We start from the raw sequence: 22,256 nt of genomic DNA on the forward strand, positions 1-22,256 counted from the left end.
TCAGAAGGTCGGCGGTTCGAATCCCCGTGATGGGGTGAGCTTCCGTTGCTTGGTCCCTGCTTCCGCCCACCTAGCAGTTCGAAAGCACATCAAAGTGCAAGTAGATAAATAGGTACCGCTCCGGCGGGAAGGTAAATGGCGTTTCCGTGCGCTGCTCTGGTTTGCCAGAAGCGGCTTTGTCATGCTGGCCACATGACCCGGAAGCTGTACGCTGGCCAATAAAGCGAGATGAGCGCTGCAACCCCAGAGTCGGTCATGGGTCCCTTTACCTAAAATCCTAAAAAAAGCTCAACAACTTTGGTTGGCCCTCACTTCATCAAATCTGGCCCACTTTGAAAAAAGTTTGGGCACCTTAGGGGACTTGGGGAGTTGGGCAGCAAAAGCCAACCACCCCTATTTTTTCTACATCAAAGCCAAATATAAAGTATAACCATCACTTTCTATTCATGTATTTAAAATTTGATATATGAATTGTAGAGCTGGAAAAGGTTCCGAAGAGGCTAACCAAAGTTATTATTAAAGGGCTGAAGCACCTCCCCTATGAGAATAGGTTATAATATTTGGAGAGGACGGGCGTGTTAGAGGCATATAGAATTGTGCACAGTGTGCAGAAAGATGATAGAAGTCCCCCCTGCAGTAACACTAGTACTCTGGAAGATTCAGCAGACAAAAGGAGGTTCTTCCCCACACAGTACACAAGAATGGCTATGTATTGTCTGCAGTGATAGATGCCATGTACCTCTAAATACCATACCGGTTGCTGGGAATCACAAGTGCTGTTACGTTTAAGTCTTGCTTGTGGTCTTCCCATAGGCATTTGGTTGGCTACTGTGAGAACAGAAGGCTGGGCTTGGATGGGCCTTTGATCTGATCCAGCCGATCTCTTCTGTTCTTATAAGTGCATAAAGAATAATAATTTAAAACCGGACAACATACCGTATTTTCCCGTCTATAAGAATAGTGTTGTTTTTTTTTCTTTTTAGAAAAAGCTTTAAAATTTGCCCTCGTCTTAGACATGGGTAGTACAGAGGGCGGTTGGGCAATTGGTAGCAGCCGCGAGCAGGAGATTTTCTGCAGTGACAGGGCAGGTGATTGGTGGCAGTGTGAAGGGCTGCTAGCGATTGGCTGCCTCTGTGTCAATAGCGGGTTTGATTGTCCGCGGTGGGTGAGTGATTTTTGGCAATTCCACCCCCCAAAAGCTCAATAACTCTGGGCAATCGTCCGCAAAAAAAGCTCAACAACTACTCTGTGCTATCTCCCGCCATTTTCTTAAATCGGAGTCCCCCCAAATAGGGGGCATCTTATACATGGGGGCATCCTATAGACGGAAAACTATGGTAAATAACAACAAAAAATATTGGTAGCAATTACCAGTGGCAACATTCAAACAGCACTTAGCCCAGTAATAGTAGAAAATCTAAACCCCTTTGTCTGTCATGTATCCATTATAGGTACATTCGGGAAAATGATGGCAATGCCCAACATAGATTCCTATAACTTTTTTTTCTTAGAACAAGGCGCACAGGTTCTAATATCGAAAGGGAAATCTTACATCCACATCTCTAGTCTTCTGGGAAATCAAGTTTTCTTTTAATTCCTGAGACCGCTTCTCTTGTTCCAGGAGAATGGTTCAATTTCTGAGGAGTCTCTGGTTCTGATAGCTGATTTCTTTTCATTGCTGGTGATTGACAGTGACCATCCAAAGGAAGATCTGGTTTGGAATTTTCTTGGGCACCAAGTTGTATTGTACGAGCTAAAATTATTTTTAAAACAACATGTTACAATCACATTTTGAACTTTGGGAAATATAATGTTCTGTAGGCTTGCTTCTTTAAGTTTCATCAGACCCCAGTATCCAGTGGTGTCCTCCATACCAACAGCTCTTTGATCTAGTAGAGCAGGCATGGCCAAACTTGGCCCTCCAGATGTTTTGGGACTACAATTCCCATCATCCCTGACCATTGGTCCTGTGAGCTAGGAATGATGGGAGTTGTAGTCCCAAAACAACTGGAGGGCCAAGTTTGGCCATGCCTGTAGTAGAGTGTTCTCTCAGTGTAACTCCCTGCAACACCCAATGTTCCCCTAACATGAGCTCAAGAGGGTCAGGGGGAGCTGTCTGGGAGAGAGGGGAAACTGGTAAAAATTCTCACCGTCCCCATTGTTCTGAGGAAAGCCATCACTGGGTCTAAGAACTGTTGTCGACTCCACTGGACACCACTGGATACAGCACACAGAGTTTCTATTAAATTTAATATACTGTTGACATTACCTGAAATGCTGTCTGAATCAATCATTTTGTCATTTTCTTCCTCCTGGGGTAAAAAAACAATAACACAAGTTGGGGAAGAGGACTATAAAGAGACCACTGGTTAAGTTGAAGCATTCGTGAAGATATATGGCTAGCATAGGCTAGATCTACACAGCTATTAAAAAACACTATTTACATGCTCTGCAAAAAAACCATTGTAAAGCTCACAATTCAAAATATCATTGAGTTGCAATTTCATCTGGTGTCACTGTGTTATAACACATTTATAATGCTGTATTTTGAGTCCATAATCTCCTCTGTATGTTACCATACAACTGAATTTTACAGTATAAAATTGACTTGTTGCTGAACATTAAACAGAGTGATATAGTACACACATAAAAGCATAAATAAGCCAAGACTGTAGCACAGGGCTAGCTGACGTGAAACCCTCCAGATGTTTTGAACTACAAATCCCATCATCCTTGACTAGGGATGGGAGAGAAATTCTATTCAGTTTGCATTTAAAGGCCAATCTATCAAATTCTCACTTCGTGAAACGTAATATTACTGTAATTGTGGTAGCTCTTTTTCCAGCTGTCATTAAATTTGCTGTGGCAAAATCCATGTTGTAGGACCTGGTTCATATTAACATTTGTCCATGCAATTCTGAACATGCATGCAGTTTAGGGTTGGCCGGTTTTGTTCATGCATAAGAAAAACAGATTGTGGGGGAGAAATTAATCTGGTTCACTTTGCTCATCCCAAACTGATACACAAACCTAAATGTAGATTTCCTTCAACATTCCCACATATTGAAATCTGCAGTGCAATTCTCCAACAAAAAATGCATACATGGGGTGGGGGGGAATACACACAAATGAGTATATTAGTAGAAATAAAGTACAAAAATGCATTATATTAGGGGAAATGGCTTGCAAAAATGCTTATATTAGGCAAAATAGAACAAACGCACATGGAAATGTATGGATATTGTGTGGACTTTAATTCTTTAAAAGCAAGCTGATGCACATATGGGGTGAACTGAGATAAGATTTAGAAAAATGAGAAAGTAAAACTAGCAGATTTGAACTCTCCCGTTCCAGCTCTAATCCCAGGAACCTTATTCGGCATCATTTTAGCAACACTGTATACAAGGAAACGTGCCACTCTCAAAATGTTTCCTGTACTTTATATGAACTGCTTGCATTTAATTTATAAATAGATGCCACTCTCCAGTTCTTAGAAAACTTTAGGTACTTTATCAGTGTTTAACACTGATAACATAATAATTTACATTCAAAGTGAAATAGATTTTCTGTTTGTGTGTGTTTCATATAAACCTGGTTGAAATTTAAGGCAAACTAATAATAAATTTAGCAAGCTTCCAATTGTGTTGCAAAGCAAATGATAGATCTGCACCTACAGGAAATATTGTACAGTCATACCTTGGAAGTCGAACAGAATCTGTTCCGGAAGTCTGTTTGACTTCCAGAATGTTTGGAAACCAAAGCGCTGCTTCTGATTGGCTGCAGGAAGCTCCTGCAGCCAATCAGAAGCCGCGGAAGCCCTGTCGGACGTTCGGCTTCCAAAAATAGTTGGCAAACTAGAACAGTCACTTCCAGGTTTGTGGCATTTGGGAGCCAAAATGTTCAAGAATTAAGCTGTTCGAAAACCAAGGTACGACTGTACTGTATCGGGGACAATGCAGAACCAAAAGGTTGAGAAGGGTTTTTAATCATTCTTAGAACTGAGTGGAAGTCCACTTGGTGGATTTCCCTTAGAACAAGCATTTGGAAGGCCCCCTGTCCTACAACCCAACAAAATTTGTGTATCATTTTATCATTTATGATCTGGGTCAAAGTTTTGCAATGCCTCCACCTCCCTTTTACCTGTTTCAAAAGTGTGTCCAGATCATCTGCATTCTCCTTGCTTTCTTCATCCAGATTTGACCATGGCGTAAAGTTTTCTGATGGGTCTACAAATAGAGCAAAGCATTCTTCATAATCAGATTTGTTCATCATTTTAATCGAAACCCCAGAGCTCTTCAGAAGGTGTAGACCTTTTTGTTCTCCTTCTCTGTTAAAATAATATGGCCTCGAAGCTTTTATTTCCATGCATATTCCACTGTTTTTTTCCATAAAAGACTTTATCCTGACACTGCATTCATGGCAAGGGGTGTATGACACAAAAAGGTTCAGTTCATAATTTTCTTTGGTGATGTTTTCTGCGATTTGGTCTTCAATATAATCTAAAACTAAAACTTCAGCATGCTTGCCACCAGGATCATTGTACACATAGCCCCAACTTTCCCAAATCAGGTTTTCTTCCTTTTTGAAACTAAACAATAGTAATGTTGTTTTGCGTATTTTTGTGTTGTCAAAATCTTCTTGGAAGTCTTCTTTCGGACATAGTTTTTTGAGGAAGACTGGCATTTCCTCTGACACTTCTAAACCAGAAACTTTCAAAAGGCTGTAAAGATAAAAGGGCATTTAAAGTAGAAATAGAAAAATGCTTTTGTCCATCAGAACTACAAGCACCACCCTCAACACATGGCTGGGTAGGGGGGGATTAGTTCTTCATTGGTAAAGGGACCCCTGACCATTAGGTCCAGTCGTGACTGACTCTGGGGTTGCGGAGCTCATCTCGCTTTATTGGCCGAGGGAGCCAGCGTACAGCTTCCGAGTCATGTGGCCAGCATGACTAAGCCGCTTCTGGCGAACCAGAGCAGCACACGGAAACGCCGTTTACCTTCCCGCTGGAGTGGTACCTATTTATCTACTTGAACTTTGACGTGCTTTCAAACTGCTTAGGTTGGCAGGAGCAGGGACGAAACAACATGAGCTTACCCCGTCACGGGGATTTGAACCTCCAACCTTCTGATCGGCAAGTCCTATGCTCTGTGGTTTAACCCAGAGCACCACCCGCGTCCCTTACTGACCTTCAAAATGTGTGGGTAGTTGAGAGGCCAACTGACAGTACCCCCATTTACAGGGGCCAGCGGAGAGCCCCCAAAAGTCAAGGAAGGGGCAGGGCTGAGCCAGTCTCACATCTGTGGCATGACTGCATTGGACCCCAATTCAGGTCCACTTGTCCCACCCAACCACCTTCCACCATAACTGCAATGAGTGGCAGAGTTGTCGATGCAACTGTGGCTCTGTTGCTCCACAAATCCCCCCCGTAGGTAGCAGGAGTTGGGACTGCACTCAAAGTGCCCATTCTAACCTGAGAGTCCCATTGAACTAAGAGTGACTTACTACTGAGTAAACATGATTAAGGCTACATTGTAAGAGGTCCTTTCTAATAAAGTGCTGTACTGTATTGTTTTGGATGCCAGCTAAAAATGTTTTGTTAGGCAAGCCTGCTCAGACATGTAATTTTGTTTTGTGTATTTGTTTTAAAAATCAATTTTATTTATATCTTGATAACCTTTATGTCTGGAACGTGGGTGGGTGGCGCTGTGGGTTAAACCACAGAGCCTAGGGCTTGCCAATCAGAAGGTCATGGTTTGAATCCCCGTGACAGGGTGAGCTCCTGTTCCTCAGTCCCTGCTCCTGCCAACCTAGCAGTTCAAAAGCATGTCAAAGTGCTAGTAGATAAATAGGTACCGCTCTGGCGGGAAGGTAAACGGTGTTTCCATGCACTGCTCTGGTTCGCCAGAAGTGGCATAGTCATGCTGGCCACATGACCCGGAAGCTGTATGCCGGCTCCCTCGGCCAATAAAGCGAGATGAGCGCCGAAACCCCAGAGTTGTCCGCAACTGGACCTGATGGTCAGGGGTCCCTTTAACTTTACCTGACCTTTATGTCTACAGTAGTACCTTGGTTCTCAAACTTAGTCCGTTCCAGAAGTCCATTCCAAAACCAAAGCCTTCCAAAACCAAGGCACGCTTTCCAATAGAAAGAAATGCAAAACGGATTAATCCATTCCAAACTTTTAAAAACAACCCCTTAAACAACAATTTAACATGAATTTTACTAACGAGACCATTGATCCACAAAATGATAGCAATAAACAATGTACTGCATTCACACAAACAATCAGTAGCTGAACTGGGTTCCACACAGTCACAAAAACAAAACAAAAAGAGCTGCAAAAACAAAAACGCAAAATAAATAGCAGAAACAGACAGACCTCAGCGTAAAACTCAAATCGAAAGCATAACACTCAAAACAGAGCATGTTCAGCTTCTAAAAAAGGTTCACAAACCGGAACACACACTTCCAGGTTTGCAGTGTATGGGTTCCAAGTCATTTGAGTACCAAGGCGTTTGAGAACCAAGGTACCACTGTACATGCTTTTAACGTTTGATTTGATGGGCATTTTAAAATGAAGATTCTATATTGTTTTCTGTAAACAGCTTGGAGGTTTTGTTGATTAAGCTGCATATGCATCTTGTTAAATAATAAATAAAATTAAAATGTATATGTAAAATTGATCTCAACTAGCCACATCCTTTTCTAGCTGGCTTTAGTTATCCAGCTGTCCTGGCTATTGCTTCTACCTTCTCTGTTGGGTATCTTTCCAAACAGAAGAAGACTTTTGGGGAAGTGAGAGCAGCACAGAGGCAGCCCCACCCTAAAAAGTATCTCTTTGTGACTCAAATGGTACTGCTCGAACCACAATTCTTAATGTTTAATTAAGCCAAAATGAATTTATAGAGTACCAGAAGAAACGCTGCCACGCAACATGCTAGATGTGTTAACTTCAATATATTCATATAAATTGTGTCTTGCTCATTAGAAAGTGGGAGTTGGGGGGATATAAATGGCAGCAATGTGATTGAATTGGCTGGCAGAGAGGACAACCCTCTTTTATGGCCATCTGCAGGGCTAGCTTAGTCTGTGCAGACCATGTTGTTGTTGTTTTGTTGTTCTTGTTGTTCTTGTTAATTGAGCGCTCACTCCCACCAGAGCCACACAATCACTTCCAAAATGCTTCCATGCTATTTGTGCTATTTTGGAACCCACTTGTTTTGCCTAAGGTTGGAGACAAATTTGGATTTTACCTTTTTTTAAAAGGAGAGATGGACCATTGTGTATTTCTATCTGACGTTTAGAAGACATCTGAAGGCAGCCCTGTATAGGGAAGTTTTTAATGACTGATCCTTTGTTGGAAGCTGCCCAGAGTGGGCAAGGTATAAATGAACTACTACTACTACTATTGTATTTCTTCAGTCCAGCAGTCTTATGTGCAATCTGAAACCTGCACGCACCCCATACTGAAATCTGTTTTGAATGATGGCTGCCTCTCCTCTTTCCCATGTTCCATTTTTTGACTCAAGTTTATTACTGTCTAGCCTGATTAAGAGTTCTGGAGAACTCTAAAGCTTGCCATCTATTCTGTGACATTTTTGTTGACTTAATAAAATAATTGCCGTCATATGGATTTTAGAATACATCAGCTGTGTTTCCAGAACAATAATGCACAAATACGTTATAAATAGCTTGGTTGGGAGTGAGGACAGCAGATACAATAAAAGTTCTGTCGGCTCTTCTAAAAAGAAAACAAGCGAACAAGTTGAGAAGACAGTCAAATCACATTCCAGACTTGAATCCCCAGTCATCCTATTTACACATTACATATTCCACCGCATGTAAACTTACCAAAATATGTGCACTTACGTTATTATTTAAGCCAGGTTTTTATGACATTTTTAGAAGCAGCTCTTGAGATACAGCCATGTTTTTCAGTTTGGGTTTTCCAGGAGATAAAGAAGTAAAACTTTATCCACAATGCCACCTGGTGGCATTTTAAAAAATTGTTAAATATTTTTTTTCACTGCCCTGGTAGCTTATTTGCTATAAGGGCAGACTTAGCTAAGCCTTGGGCTTCATGTGCCCTGGTAATGTTAATCAACTAACTCTTTCCCCTTCTAGAGATTTCAAGTCAAGATCTTGCCGCTTCTCTCATGAAGGCTGTTGGTCTCTCCCTATCTGGATACCTTCTCACAGAGGGAGGATCTTAAGCATCTGCTAGGGACATGTCATGAATATACATGTATTCTCACTATATATAGTGTTTGGGAAGAGCGAATAAATGAAGAGAGGAGTAGAGTAATTGCTTGCTATAAATGTATATTCAGTTCAGTGTGTGCACTGTGGATACCACTTATAAAAACCACCTCCAACTCAAAATATTCTGTCAAGGATATTTCTGGAAATTTTTACACATCACTTGGGAAGACATGCAAACTAATGCCAGTGTACTGGAAGAAGCAAAGATCACCAGCGTCAAAGCAATGATTCTTCAACATCAACTTTGTTGGACTGGTCATGTTGTGCGGATGCCTGATTAGCGTCTTCCAAAGCAACTGCTCTATTCTGAACTTAAAAATGGAAAGAGGTTTAAAGGCTCTCTCAAGACAAATCTAAAAGTAGCATAACTACCAACAACTGGGAAACACTGGCCTGTGAGCGCTCCAGTTGGAGAACAGCCTTTACCAAAAGTGTCATGAGCTTTGAAGATGCTCAAACTCGGGACGAAAGGGAGAAACGAGCTAAGAGGAAGGCACATTTGGCAAACCCTCACCATGATCAACCCCGCCTGGAAACCAGTGTCTCCACTGTGAAAGGACATGTGGATCCAGAATCGGCCTCCACAGTCACTTACGGACTCACTGTTAAAACCGTGTTCCTGGAAGACAATCTTACTCGGTTACGATCGCCGAAGAAGAAGACAGCTGTGAACATTTATGACACTTTCCCTTTCTCCTTCCCACCCCCACAGTCATGAATTGATTCAGGACTCACTGATGATAAGCAAATGGGTTATTCAGATTAATTTTTCAGTTCTCCAAATAGGTTTTCATGGCAATATCAACAGTGAGCGATCCTGGCAGAACTATACCGACAACCCTGGAATCCAACTGAAAAAAGGTTGGAGGGGCGGGGGAAATCATCATTTACAACTCCAGAAATTAAACAATAATTTAAAATTACCTCAATTTGAGTTGGAGAAACTGCAGATACAATCTTATGTCTTCTCAGGTGGAGCGGGCTGGAGACTTGTGGAGAGGAATACCTGGTTACGATGACGCTGTCCAATGTTTGCTCAATGTCAGAACAAGATGGAACTAGTTTTGACGTGGATGGAACTAGCACTGTGTCACCTTTGTCTCAATAATTTTTCACTGCTTTATGAGGCTCACATCTATATGTAATGCCCAATCATGAGAAGGCAAAAAATTCCCTGTACTTTGTCACTGACGTAATTAATGAATCATCTAAGCCAATTCCCTCTGTTTATTCTGGGCAAGACCTAGGTAAGATTACTATTTATATATGTATCATCTTTGTTTGATACTATAATTGAGGAGCCACACCTTGTTTACTTTTGATACTTACTTATTGTATGAAACAAAGAGCTAGAACTGGATCCACTAGCTCTATTTTATGGTTACTGTAGAGCAATTTGTACAGTGTTAATGCCTGCAAAGGTCTGTTGCTATCTAATCACAGTGGGGGACACACACACAAGATTACGATAGCCTTCTTTAATGTAGTTAGCTTCAAATAGTTTACATATGAAGAAAATTGCATTTGTAAAATTATTTTTAAAAAGCCAGGAGAGATTATTTTAAAAATATTATTTAAAATATTTATATATGGCTTTTCTTTCCATCAAGGATTTACAACAAGGCAGCTAAGCACAGTATAACCTTTATAGTAAACATTTTATACAATAATATAAATTTAATAAGAAACAAGCCATAATCAAACAACAACAACAACAAAATTGTTTCCTTCAAGGGGAAATTTTTCTCCCTAAAGGATTGTGTATTTCTAATCTTATGCGGGTTTCACTTATGTGGTTGCAGCTTTGCAGATTGCCATAAAATAAATGTCGAGAGTGGGAGAACAAGAAAAAGCATCCTGCATTCCCATCAGCCATTGGCCGAGTGTTTAGGTGCGGTTGGAGAGTCAATGGAATGTGGAGAGAGCGCAGAGGAGATTCCAGAGAGATCAGAGATGTTCAGAGAGAGTTTGGAGAAATGCAGGGGAGCCCAGGGAGAGTTGTGGAGGAGGTTTGTCAGGGAACTGCCATCGGAGCTAGAGGGACAGGGAGGGCTCCAGAGGGGTTCAGGAGAGCGTCCCGGGAGGGAGAGAAGCAGCCCATCTGCTGGGGAAGGAATTCAGTGTAGCACCAGTGGAGAAGGGGGGCAGATGGGGGAATCGGCGAGGTGGCTCCATGACTCCTCACGGGAGACCAGCGGGGAGAGCACGGGTCCTCCGCTGCCCACACCCTCCCTGCGCAGAAGACTTCCGCGCAGGGAGATTAGGCGGAGACTAGGCATCAAAGAGCTTCTTTGCTGGAAGAAGTTCAAGAAACGCCCACTGACGGATTCTGCCAGTGATTGAGACAGCCATGGGTGAGAGGCTGTCCAGACAGAAAGGGTTCACCCAGGTAACCTAGCTAGGTGTGGTGTCGATTTACGCACGAGCAACCCCTAGAACCACTACAAGGTTGAAGAGTCATTGGAGGAGACTGGAGGGATTTGCGGAGGAGATGGAGAGAGTCGTGGAGGAGTTTTGGAGAGTCATCAGAAGAGGTTGGAGAGTGATTGGACGATGCTGGAAAGAGTTGCAGACTGCAAAATTGCCCCAAAGTGTCATCAACAACCATGCTGCCTAACGGTCCTGATTTTACCAGGACATCCTGGGTTTACAGAAGCTTCTGAAAGTAATCCTAGATGCCCTGTTGTGGCCAACACCGTCACTGCTGCGCTATGGCCTCCCTGCAGGGGGTGGTGCAGCCTAGGACCGAGGCTGCTGGCTTTTCCGATGATGCACCTCCAGTGCGCTGAAGTCTTTGCCTCCTCTGCTGTGCCACAGCCTCTGCCTGCAGCTGCAGACCACAGGCCACAGAGGGTGGTGGAGAGAGGGAGAGAGATGCCCAAAGTAAGGTACCGGGGTGTTGTGGGATGCCCCGAATTCCTCTTGGGAAATGCTGGAACATACACATCAACTGCTGAAAACCCAAAGAAGCAAAGAGTGGTTCCCATGATTTAAGAGAAAGTGGCTGTGCTGGATTGATTGAGGGGTGACATCCTGCTTTGAGTCCAGCATCCGTGTGCTGTCTTGGTGTGCAAGAAGGAAATCTGTGGGGCTGCAACAGAGAGCGCATCACTAACTGCAGCCGGCTGCAGGACAAAGCTTGGGTGTCTCTGGTTCAGGTTTGGACCCCTGGAGAACTGCAGCCAGTCATTGTAGACCAGGCTTCCTCAACCTCGGCCCTCCAGATGTTTTTCACCTACAACTCCCATGATCCCTAGCTAGCTGGACCAGTGGTCAGGGATGATGGGAATTGTAGTCTCAAAACATCTGGGGGGCCGAGGTTGAGGAAGCCTGTTTCTACATACATTGGACATACTGGCATGAAGGCATCACACTTGATAGTGTCTTCTGCCCAAATGGAGCATCATGTTGGATGTGCTGCTGTGACATCTCATAGAATACGTTGTAAGAAAAACTGCTCCCTTTCCCTTTCCAGACCCTGTTAGAGTCCTTAAGTAGGTTTCCTATCGGTAGGAGAAAATAACAGAGGCCAACCAGAGTATATTGAGAAGCAAAGTGGCTAGTAAGCCTGATTTTTATTAAGGGAACAATTGCAACAGGGTCCCCACTCACCACATGCAGGAGGGAGGAGAACCCTGAACAATGGTGTGCAAGCCCTTATGTAGACTTTTGAAATTGCCCACCCTGTAGGCCAACACCCCCCCCCCAATAGTCATACATACATCACAGAAAGAGGTGGTCTACAGCAGAAATCCTGTCTGCCAGGATACCTGCTAATGCTCACTGACTGCATTACCTGGGCAGTCTGGCCATGCTTTTGTGATGGTAAATACTTTAGTTCCTGAATCCAGGTCACAGGTTCACCCTATTCATACACAAATACGCCGGTAAGACAGGATTTGTCAATGGAAAAGGCAATGGGAATGCTTTCCCCATTTGCCTCCCTTACTGCAGAGGAATATTTGAGGTCATTGGGAGAGTCAAAATGGCTTCAGGATTGCTCTCCTATACTATTTCTTTGAAGACGAAGCCTGATGTCAGAGCACACATCAAGGCAGGAGAAAATAACAGCAACAATAACTTGAGGTTTCAAGGTGATGCTCCAAAATAGTAATTTATCATTACAACTAAAAGCTCCAGTTGAAGGCTTTGCCTTTGCCTCTTCTTCTTTTTTGAACGTATATCAAACCATTCATGACACGTCTCTGTGGATCTTGATTGCACTTTATCGCAGCTTCACAGTGAGACAATTGAATTGTATAAATGAACATAAAGCAGTTTCAGTATGACTACTCCCCTCCTGGCAACAACTTCCACGTTACTAGGGGGGAAAAGACACACTTAAAAAAAAAAAAAAGTTTGATGCGGTTTTAGAACACTAGATGGCACTCTTTGTGTGCTTAAGCTAACACTTCACCCAAATTCTATGGAGAGCAACCTTAAGGGGTTTTTTGTTAAGTGAAAAGTGTATCTATTTGTACCAAACATGCCAAAGAAATAACAAAATATCCTATGGTGCCTAAATTTAACATTTGCAGAGACAAGCAGTTTCTGATCTTTGCATCAGTCATTTTCAAAATTTCCTGCCTTCAGAGAACCCTTTCTCTCTTTATCAATTTTTTGCCCTGCTGAGAAACCTTTGTGAATCCTTTACTGAATCTTTGCACATTGCAAAGTATATGGGGGAGTATTCTAGAGCCACGGCTGTCCATTTTCCAATCTTTAGAGAAGCTTTTCCACACCAACATGTTTGCCATGGGACTAGAAGATTCTGAGGAGTGTTTAGAGCGCACACACCCTGTTCACGTGGAATATGATTTCAGAGTAAAATATATGTGAGGCTGCATCTCCCCATTTGTGGGGAGGGGGAGAGATTAGCGGGCACAGGGTCTACTAGATTCTGTGTGGACCCTGCTACTGACATTAACTGTAGAGTTGGCCCAACTGCTTACCAGGGGTGCCAACTTAAATAAAATATTGTGGGGGCCCAGGTAAACCCTGCCCTGCATAACCAATCACATGACACAGGGCACACAAACCATTTGAATAGAAATGCCCATCAATTTTGGGGGCCCCACCCCCTCAAATGTTTTATTGTGGGGGCTGAAGCCCGCCACGTCCACTAGGAGTTGGCTCCTGTGCCCCCTACAATGCAGAAATCTTTTTTTTAATTTAATTTTTATTAAAGTTTTTATCTCTACAAAATAACAAAGAAGAAAAGGTTTACAGATACTGTATGTACATGTTGGTAACACAAAACATCCCCCCATCTCACCCCTCCCTCCATTGGTTCGACATAACTCGAAATGTGAGTTAAAATCTGACTTCCTTCCATCGTTGCTTGACTTAATTCTACAACTTATCTTTACAGTTGTGTTGTTATATTGTATTTGACAAATATTGTTTACTTGCATTTGTAACCTTTCCCCCTTACAAACTTAGTTCTTTACATATCAATATTTCTGTACCGGAGTAGTGTTTTATCGTATATTCATTCACACAACCCCATTCTTTTATTAAATTTTGATTTGTTTGACCTCTTAATAGCTGCTGGAATCTTTTGCTCAACGTGGGGCTCGAACCACACAACCCTGAGATTTAGAGTCTCATGTTTTTCTCCCCACCTCCTGCCGTGGCTGCCATGCAGTGTGGGGGTTGTACCAGCTTGGCAGCTCCGTCGAGCTCTGCTGCTGCAATTCATGGGTTTGGATTTAGTCAGCTGAACTCAGCTCACATTGATTTGTTTGGTGCATTTTCTTTGGCATGACTAACTTTTCAACCGTTCAACAGAAAAAGTTCCGCTGGCCGAGGCTGCAATCCTGTGTGTACACAACAACCTGGGAATAAGTTCCACTGACCTCAACAGGACTTACTTCTGAGTTGGCATGCGTAGGCTAGCACTGGATCCATCCGACTAGTTTTGTATAACTGCCAACATGGCTTCCACCACAAACTCTGAGAACTTCAGTCTGATGGGGATACTGGGAAGAATTAGGGGTTCCTGGTAGTCCCTCTTAACCAAAATGCAATTCCTACGCTTCCCTTGATGCTGAAACCAGTTTAAGGCTGTAATCCTATGAACAGTTACATGGGAATAAATTCAGCTGAACACCCTTCAGAGTGGACATGCATATGTTTGTGCTATTGAGTCTGTCTTCTCCTTGCACCTTGTATGTGGCACTAACAGGTTGGAAGAACACAGCGGGAAAGGGAATTTTTCAGAGCGCAGGAACTGCTCAGCTAGTAAAGTGGATTTCTTCCAGTGCTTCAAACAGTATGTCCAAAGAGTTCATCAGATACGCTTTCCCAGTATTATGCTTCCAGAGTTCAAACAGCTTTATCAGATGCTAACAAAATACCTTTGCTAGTCAAACAGGAAATTACCCCGAGGATATGGTTTTTGAACATTTATTCAAGATGTATTCTGAGTGCCGTTTCGGCTTTTACTTTGAGTCACCGGTGGAGATGGAGCTGTTCTGCCCTAATCGGAACTTCTCTGATCGTTCTGAAATGTAGCTCTCGTGCCACAAAAATAAGAACCGCAAAGAGAAACTGGCAAAAACAATTCTGAATGCCTAAAGAACTGTATGCGAATCCCGAAATGTTCCAATTTCTGCAAAGGAAATCTTAGTGCTTTTCAAAGGGTTATAACATTTTGCTGTTTTATTGCAAAATAATGCACGGCCCTAAAACCTGAATAGAGTGTTTTCAGATTTATGTTTAGCGGTACAGTCACCCATTGCAAGTGATGTTTGTTGTCCATTTACTTTACTGGGGTGTGTGAAGGAATGCATGGCTATAACACATCCTTGCCTGAATTGAACAAGTCAGCCCAGAGTCAATGCCTAGAAGGATGTAAGAACATAGCAGCCGATTGGATCATCCCAGCCGGTCATCTAGCTAGGTATCCTGTTCTCATACTGGCCAGTTTAATGCCTGTGGGGAATCTGCAAGCAGATTGATTCTGTACTGTAAGCAGGGTAAAGTGTAAATCACACTGAGAGGTTTTATTTACAGCTGAACGCTGTACAGATTTGGTTGAATAAATTTTAAAAGGGGGCTGCTGCCTCAAGCAAAACGTACACAGGGATATTAAATGCTAATTGAATGTCATAAAACATTTGACATGTGGGTGGTAGTGGTATCTGTGACTTGCTAGTCATTCAATGTCAGAGAGTGTGTTGCCTCTGTAGGACTAGATTGTCCTTGATAATAACGTTCCGTGTTTCAGCTCCATATTATGCAGTTCATTACTTATTGAGATCTGCAGGGTCTAAGAACTTTTTTTGGCTGTATGAGTTATTAAGATATTACTGGTTAAGCAGGGTTTTAGCCTCTGAGTATGATGACGCTTAGTTGAGTTTGTGTTGTTCTCACTGCTGTTGACACCGTATTGCTGCTGGTTAGATTGTATTCTTGTTCGGATGCGCATGTGTTTGTTGGTTCTTAATATTGTCCTGTTTTTCGAACACAGCACAGAAAAATCTGACAACAAAGAGTTGATTCCTTACTCAGGACATACCTTGCCAGTCAGTGCCATGATAAGCAGCTTCCTTTGTCCTTTAACTCCTGCCAACCTAGCAGTTCGAAAATACGTCAAAGTGCAAGTAGATAAATAGGTACCGTTCCGGCGGGAAGGTAAACAGCATTTTTGTGAGCTGCTCTTGTTCGCCAGAAGCGGCTTAGTCATGCTGGCCACATGACCGGAAGCTGTACGCCGGCTCCCTCGGCCAATAAAGCGAGATGAGCGCCGCAACCCCAGAGTCGGCCACGACTGGTCAGGGGTCCCTTTACCCTTTTACCTTGCCCTTTAAATGTTCTTCCACCTTGTCTATGAGTAATTTATACAGTGGTACCTCGGGTTAAATACTTAATTCGTTATGGAGGTCCGTTCTTAACCTGAAACTGTTCTTAACCTGAAGCACTACTTTAGCCAATGGGGCCTCCTGCTGCTGCCATGCTGCCGGAGCATGATTTCTGTTCTCATCCTGAAGCAAAGTTCTTAACTCGAGGTACTATTTCTGGGTTAGCGGAGTCTGTAACCTGAAGCGTATGTAACCTGAAGCATATGTAACCTGAGGTACCACTTTAGAGGTTGGGCCTGGGAGACTACAAGGCGCATTCCCAAGGGCGACAGGAGGAATCCGATATACCCATCTGATACCAGTCCTATATGAAAACCCCAGGGATTGAATCTGGGATCTTCTGCATCGATCACTGAGCTACATCCCTTCCTGTATAGTTCAGGTTTTCCCATCGACCGAAATGATCCCCTTCACTTCGACAAGGTTAGTACTGAAGAAGTGCCTGGAAGATATGCTTGCAGTATCTGCACGAAAAAATAATTTTAATGCCTTAAAAACATATACCATATTTTCCCATGTATAAGACGACCTTTTTTTCCGGATTTTTTTTTTTGTGATAAATTGAGGGTCGTCTTATACACGGGTTAATATGCTAAGTAAGGAAGGGCTGGTGCTGCAGCGGTAGCAGGGAAATATCGGAGAGGAGGCTGCTTACCTGCCCTTCCCGGCTTAGGAAGAGTATTTGGTGAGTGCCAGTATGCGGTGTATTACGGCACCAGTTCCGTCAGCCAGAGCGGGGGATTGCCGAAAAGCTGCTCAACAGCTCAGCGACCTTACAAAAGAAGCTCAGCAACTGTTGAGGGCTCCCAAAAAGAGGGGTCGTCTTATACACGGGGTCGTGTTATACACGGAAAAATACGGTAAGAAGATGAATCTTTGCGTGCAGTGTCCGGCTGCTCAGATGCAGCTTGTCCGTGAGCTTTCTGTTTTAGCCACACAATTAATTCCCTTGTGGGTACTTAAACTTCTAGCAGAGTCAAAGTTTTCACCCTGAGATATTGTAATTAAGTTAAATGGGGGAAACAGAAGTAAAGGTAGCAGCAATGTAGATATTCAGATCACCTCTGAAATTCAGAACTCATGGATGAGGCCTGTGGGGGAAACTAGGGATCCACCGATCACACTAATTAAACACTAACAAGACGTTTGTCCTTGGTTTGCCAAATTCAGCATGTTTCCGGTATTAACTCCCTGCACAATTAGAATTTTCGTTTGCAATTGTTAAATTTGTCATCATTTACCGCTGCACATTTGCACAGCAGGGGATGCAAGCCACATGCTCCTTCCCCTATGCCTGTGGTCCTCCTTCAACCAATAAAAGTCACTCATAGTATTTATTTACAGCATCAGAAAAGGCACTGTACGCATTTCTTGCTTTTTTTTTTCACCTGGAAGGAAAGAGAGGGAGTTATGCAATTCGCCTTGCCCGTATGGCTGCTGCATTGGAAAATTGGAGTTGACTGTTGAATCCTCATTGAGCAGAGGGCCTTCTCGGTAGTGGCACCCGCCCTGTGGAACGCCCTCCATCAGATGTCAAGGAAATAAACAACTATCTGACTTTTAGAAGACATCTGAAGGCAGCCCTGTTTAGGGAAGTTTTAATGTTTGATGTTTTATCGTGTTTTTTGTTCTGTTGGGAGCCGCCCAGAGCCAGATGGGTGGGGTATAAATAAATGATGATGATGATGATGATGATGATGATGATGATGATGAATTCAGGCTCCTCTGCTCTAGCAGACTTAACTGGTTTATTAAAAGGGTTCTATGCAGTTCTCTGGCAGAGTTTTTATGTTGGCCTGCAGTAGCATCTCCCCCGACCCCAGTCCAAAGGAAGAGACAGAGATGGAGGAGGTTGAAGACTGTATTCCGCATGAGGTGATTAATTCACAATCCAAAAGAGGGTGGTAAATGTGAACAAGGCCTCCACATCTCACCAGCCACCATGCAGTGGTAGAGAGGTTTGGCATCAGCTGTGTATGTTTCCCAACAACACACCCTCCAACGTGTTGAAACCAAAAACCACGATGCATGGCTCCCTAACCACACTCTTGCGTGAGTCCCGTGATCTGTGCAAGATCACAGAGCTCTGTGATCTCGTGCGAGGTCACGATCTTATGTATTTTGCCCCCAAATGTGTGTTTTGGGGCTCCTCGATCTCTCGCATTTTTGGGATCTTTCGGGATGTCCCCAATTAATTGGGGCAGTTGAAAGGGATGCAATAAGACCTTTAGAGCTCCTAAGCACTGAAAAGACTACGGTGCCCCCTATACGTAGTTCAAAATAAAAACAATAGCAAAATGTAAAATTTAAAATTAAAATACAACAATAAAACAAAGCAAAGATTTTTTATGTCGAATGACAGGGTATGATTTGCTTTCCTCATTTTAATCCACTTTAGTAGGATGTCCTCTGGTTGACGTGGGGATAAATAATAAAAAAGAACAAAAAATGTGGGAAGAGTGTGTTGTGGACTGTAGGAAAGTCTTACTAAGTTTTGATTTCCCCCATGATGAGTCCTTCAGTGCTTTTTTTTTTTTTTAAAGATCAAAGTCAGAATATCTCTTTTTCGTGTCCCTAGTTTGCCCTAAACATGTGCTTCGTTTTGCCTTTTGGACAACCCAGTTCTGTTTCCCAGGCATTTTCTTGAAGCCTTTAATTGAGATGGTTTCATGCACTCTTCATCCCGTCTCCTTCCATTCCACTTTGATCTTGCTTGAGGAAAACTTTACCTAAGAGAGTTTTGTTGTTGCTCCAACAAAACATAATTCTGGGGACACTTTCTCCAGTTATATCTTTGCCAGTCACAGGGAGGTTCGCTGCAAAAAATCCTGAGGATCCATCTTGATAAGATAGAATGAGTTGGTTTATTGTGAGGAACAGTTTGCATTTATCCTTCCTGGAATTAACTGCTCTCCAAACTCTTGTTTCTGGCTCCAGCATTTTGATTCATCTGCCCTGTCATCTGATCTTGACAAATCTCTGAATGAATTGAATGTGTGCGTGGAGTGGGTGAGGAGGAGAGAAATGGCAAGAGCTTATGGGGACGCTTTCCCTTTATTAACCCTTGGTTAATAATGTGTGAAGAGCTAACAACGAAAAAGGCTCCAGTGTTCTTTTGTCAAAGAGCTTGGAGGGACGCTTCTTGAAAGGAGCCATTCTTTCCTTAATACATACTCAATTAGTGAGGGAGCCCCGTGCTAAGCGACCACGAGGCGGAGAGGAAGTCTTTTCTTGGATGACTTTCCAGTGACTTTCAGAGATTTATGGGCATCTCACAAAAGGAAGCATTGTAATGACAACATACGAAGCGTTTCTCCAAAAATCTCAATGCGCGGTACCTTGCTTTGTGAGCAAGAGAAGCTTTTCAACGGTGCCGCTGCTGTGCCTTTTCATAATGTGTCAAAAAACCATTTTTTTAAGAAGACGACCAAGTGTTAAAATTAATTAATATTTTGTGCTTGGCGGGAAAACTTGCCATGCCATGTCCAAACAGGAAACATAGCAATACATAGTGTTTGTCAGCACTTGCTGAATGATGAATGTGCATCTGTGTAGCATTACAAGTATGACACCGTGAGACTTCTCCTGTGTGGTGCCAGGACCCCTTTTGTTCTTGAAAGTTAGATTCACGGTCAGGTTGGAAGAACCTGAGTGAATATTTTTTACTGGGACCAGCGTTAACTTGGCATGTGACCTGTGCAAGCATACGAGTAGCACCTCAGCATGGAGTGATTACAGTAGGGCTCATTGGAGCCTGATTTCCCCTCTCCCACCGCTTGGCGTACACACATGCAGTGTGATGGGCCTTTTCAGAAACCAGGAAGTCTGTGCACACTTCCCATACCCTGTGCGGTTTGCTGTGTGCAGATGAAGGGCTGGCTATGAATATTTTGAATAAATAAATAAATCTCCATCCAGCTTTCCCTCTCACCTGATCCCAAAGAAAGGGCTATATAGGGATGTGGAAAGGGTGCGCAGATGTGCTAATCTCTACTATCTCCTCGTGCACACATGCTGTGAAGGTGGGAAACAGGGCTCTGTTGTGTCCTATGAAAAACCTCCTTGTATGAGGCCTGTGGGCAACCTAACCTAAACAGCCTCGGCCCAGTATACCTGAAGGAGCGTCTCCACTCCCATCGTTCATCCCGGACACTGAGGTCCAGCTCCAAGGGCCTTCTGGTGGTTCCCTCACTGTGAGAAGTGAAGCTACAGGGAACCAGGCAGAGGGCCTTCTCGGTAGTGGCGCCCGCCCTATGGAATGCCCTCCCATCAGATGTCAAAGAAAATAAACAACTATCTGAAGACATCTGTAGGCAGCCCTGCTTAAGGAAGTTTTTAATATTTGATGTTTTATCAGTTTATTATTATTACAGTGGTACCTCTGGTTACAAACTTAATTTGTTCCAGAGGTCCGTTCTTAACCTGAAACCATTCTTAACCTGAGGTACCACTTTAGCTAATGAGGCCTCCTGCGACCGCCGCGTGATTTCTGTTCTCATCCTGAGGTAAAGTTCCTAACCCAAGGTACTACCGGTACTTCCGGGTTAGCGGAGACTGTAACCCAAAGTGTTTGTAACCCGAGGTACCACTTTTTTTTAATTATTATTATTATTATTATTATTATTATTATTATTATTATTATTATTATTATTATTTGGGAGCCACCCAGAGTGGCTGGGGGAACCCAGCCAGATGGATGGGGTATTATTATTATTAATAATAATATCCTCACGTTTACTGTGCACTCACTGCATTTCCAGTGCTGGGTTTTTAATCAGTGTTCACAAAACATTATCCAAAATGCATATGTGTCCTGTAAAAAGGTAAAGGTCCAGTTGTAACCGACTCTGGGGTTGCGGCACTCATCTCTCTTTATTGGCTGAGGGAGCCGGTGTACAGCTTCCGGGTCATGTGGCCTGCATGACGAACCAGAGCAGTGCACAGAAACGCCGTTTACCTTCCCGCTGGAGCGGCACCTGTTTATCTACTTGCACTTTGACATACTTTCGAACTGCTAGGTTGGCAGGAGCAGGGACCGAGCAACGGGATGTTGCAAAGCCCTGCTGGTTGATGTGTTGCTTCTCTAAGCAGCTTCACACCCTTAAGCCATTCCTAATTCACCTCTAGCCAAGGTATGAACACTTTCACATGGGGTAAAGACATCACCACCTGTCAGCAGCCCCTGGTGTGTGCACAAACAGAAAGAAATCTTGACATTGATTAAGCCGTGTTGTCATGGACTAGTTGGACACAATGGAACAGTGGGAAGAACCATCTGGGGAACCACAAAGGAAGTAGGCTCAGACCCCAGGGAGTGGTGGTGGGACAATGATGAGTGGTCAGAGAGAGAAGATGGGGAAGATGCTGTGTCAGAAGCTGAAGAGACAACAGAGTTTAGTGAGGAGGAATATGCTGGGGCAGAGAACAGTCCTGATTCAGAGGCTGGAGATGAGGAGGGCCAGGAGACAGAGATGAGGCTGGCTGCTGAAGAGTCCAGGGAGTCTCCCCCTCCTGTTGCGGCCAGCTCCTTTCCCTGTGGTCTCCCAGAACACACAGTGAAATGAAAAGAGCAGAGGAGAGATTTGTTGTGTGCAGGCGCAGTCTGTGCCTGCCTGGAAAGAACCCTGAAGAGGAGAGGAACTTCTGCCCTCACAGCTGCCTCATTGGGGTCAAGGCCTACTGGGAAGAGTTGCTGGAATCACTAGGTCTGCACTGTTTTGGTTTCTTTGAATAAAGAGTTAACTTTACTGACACCAGGTTTTTCCGTTGCGGACCTTCACCTGACTCTGGCTCCTGACAGCGTGAAACGAGAGGAGCAAAGACAGATACACAGGCGTAGTCTCCGATTGCTTAGAAAAAGCTCTGGAGAGGAGGAGACAGAGACTGCTGTGGGGAGGCAGGAACCTTCAGTGTGGCAACTGATTTCATGGAGTAAGACCTATGGGGAATGAGCTGCTGAGCTCATTAGTCCTGACACTCCACCAAGTCTGTGGAGATAGTGGGTTTGCTAATAAAGAGTTACCCTATTTTTCGCTCTATAGGACGCACCCGACCATAGGATGCACCTTGTTTTAGAGGGGGAGAGCAAGTAAACAAAATTCTCCCCCTCTCTGCTCAGCACCCCTT

The 22,256-nt window shown here is 43.5% G+C and overlaps 1 protein-coding gene across 1 annotated transcript; it reads right to left on the reverse strand.

Moving 5' to 3' along the window:
* Positions 1–653: 653 nt before the first annotated feature.
* Positions 654–8,288, reverse strand: LOC309339835 (single-stranded DNA cytosine deaminase-like). Its single transcript, XM_081858338.1, has 4 exons — positions 7,873–8,288; positions 4,141–4,720; positions 2,270–2,312; positions 654–1,753 (listed from the first exon to the last, which is right to left on the reverse strand). The coding sequence occupies exons 2-4, from the start codon at positions 4,681–4,683 to the stop codon at positions 1,563–1,565; spliced, it is 777 nt and encodes a 258-aa protein (XP_081714464.1). The 5' UTR covers positions 4,684–4,720; positions 7,873–8,288; the 3' UTR covers positions 654–1,562.
* Positions 8,289–22,256: the final 13,968 nt, after the last annotated feature.

Source organism: Podarcis erhardii (genome assembly GCF_964252035.2).
Source record: "Podarcis erhardii genome assembly, chromosome: 4".
Lineage (NCBI taxonomy): Eukaryota > Metazoa > Chordata > Lepidosauria > Squamata > Lacertidae > Podarcis > Podarcis erhardii.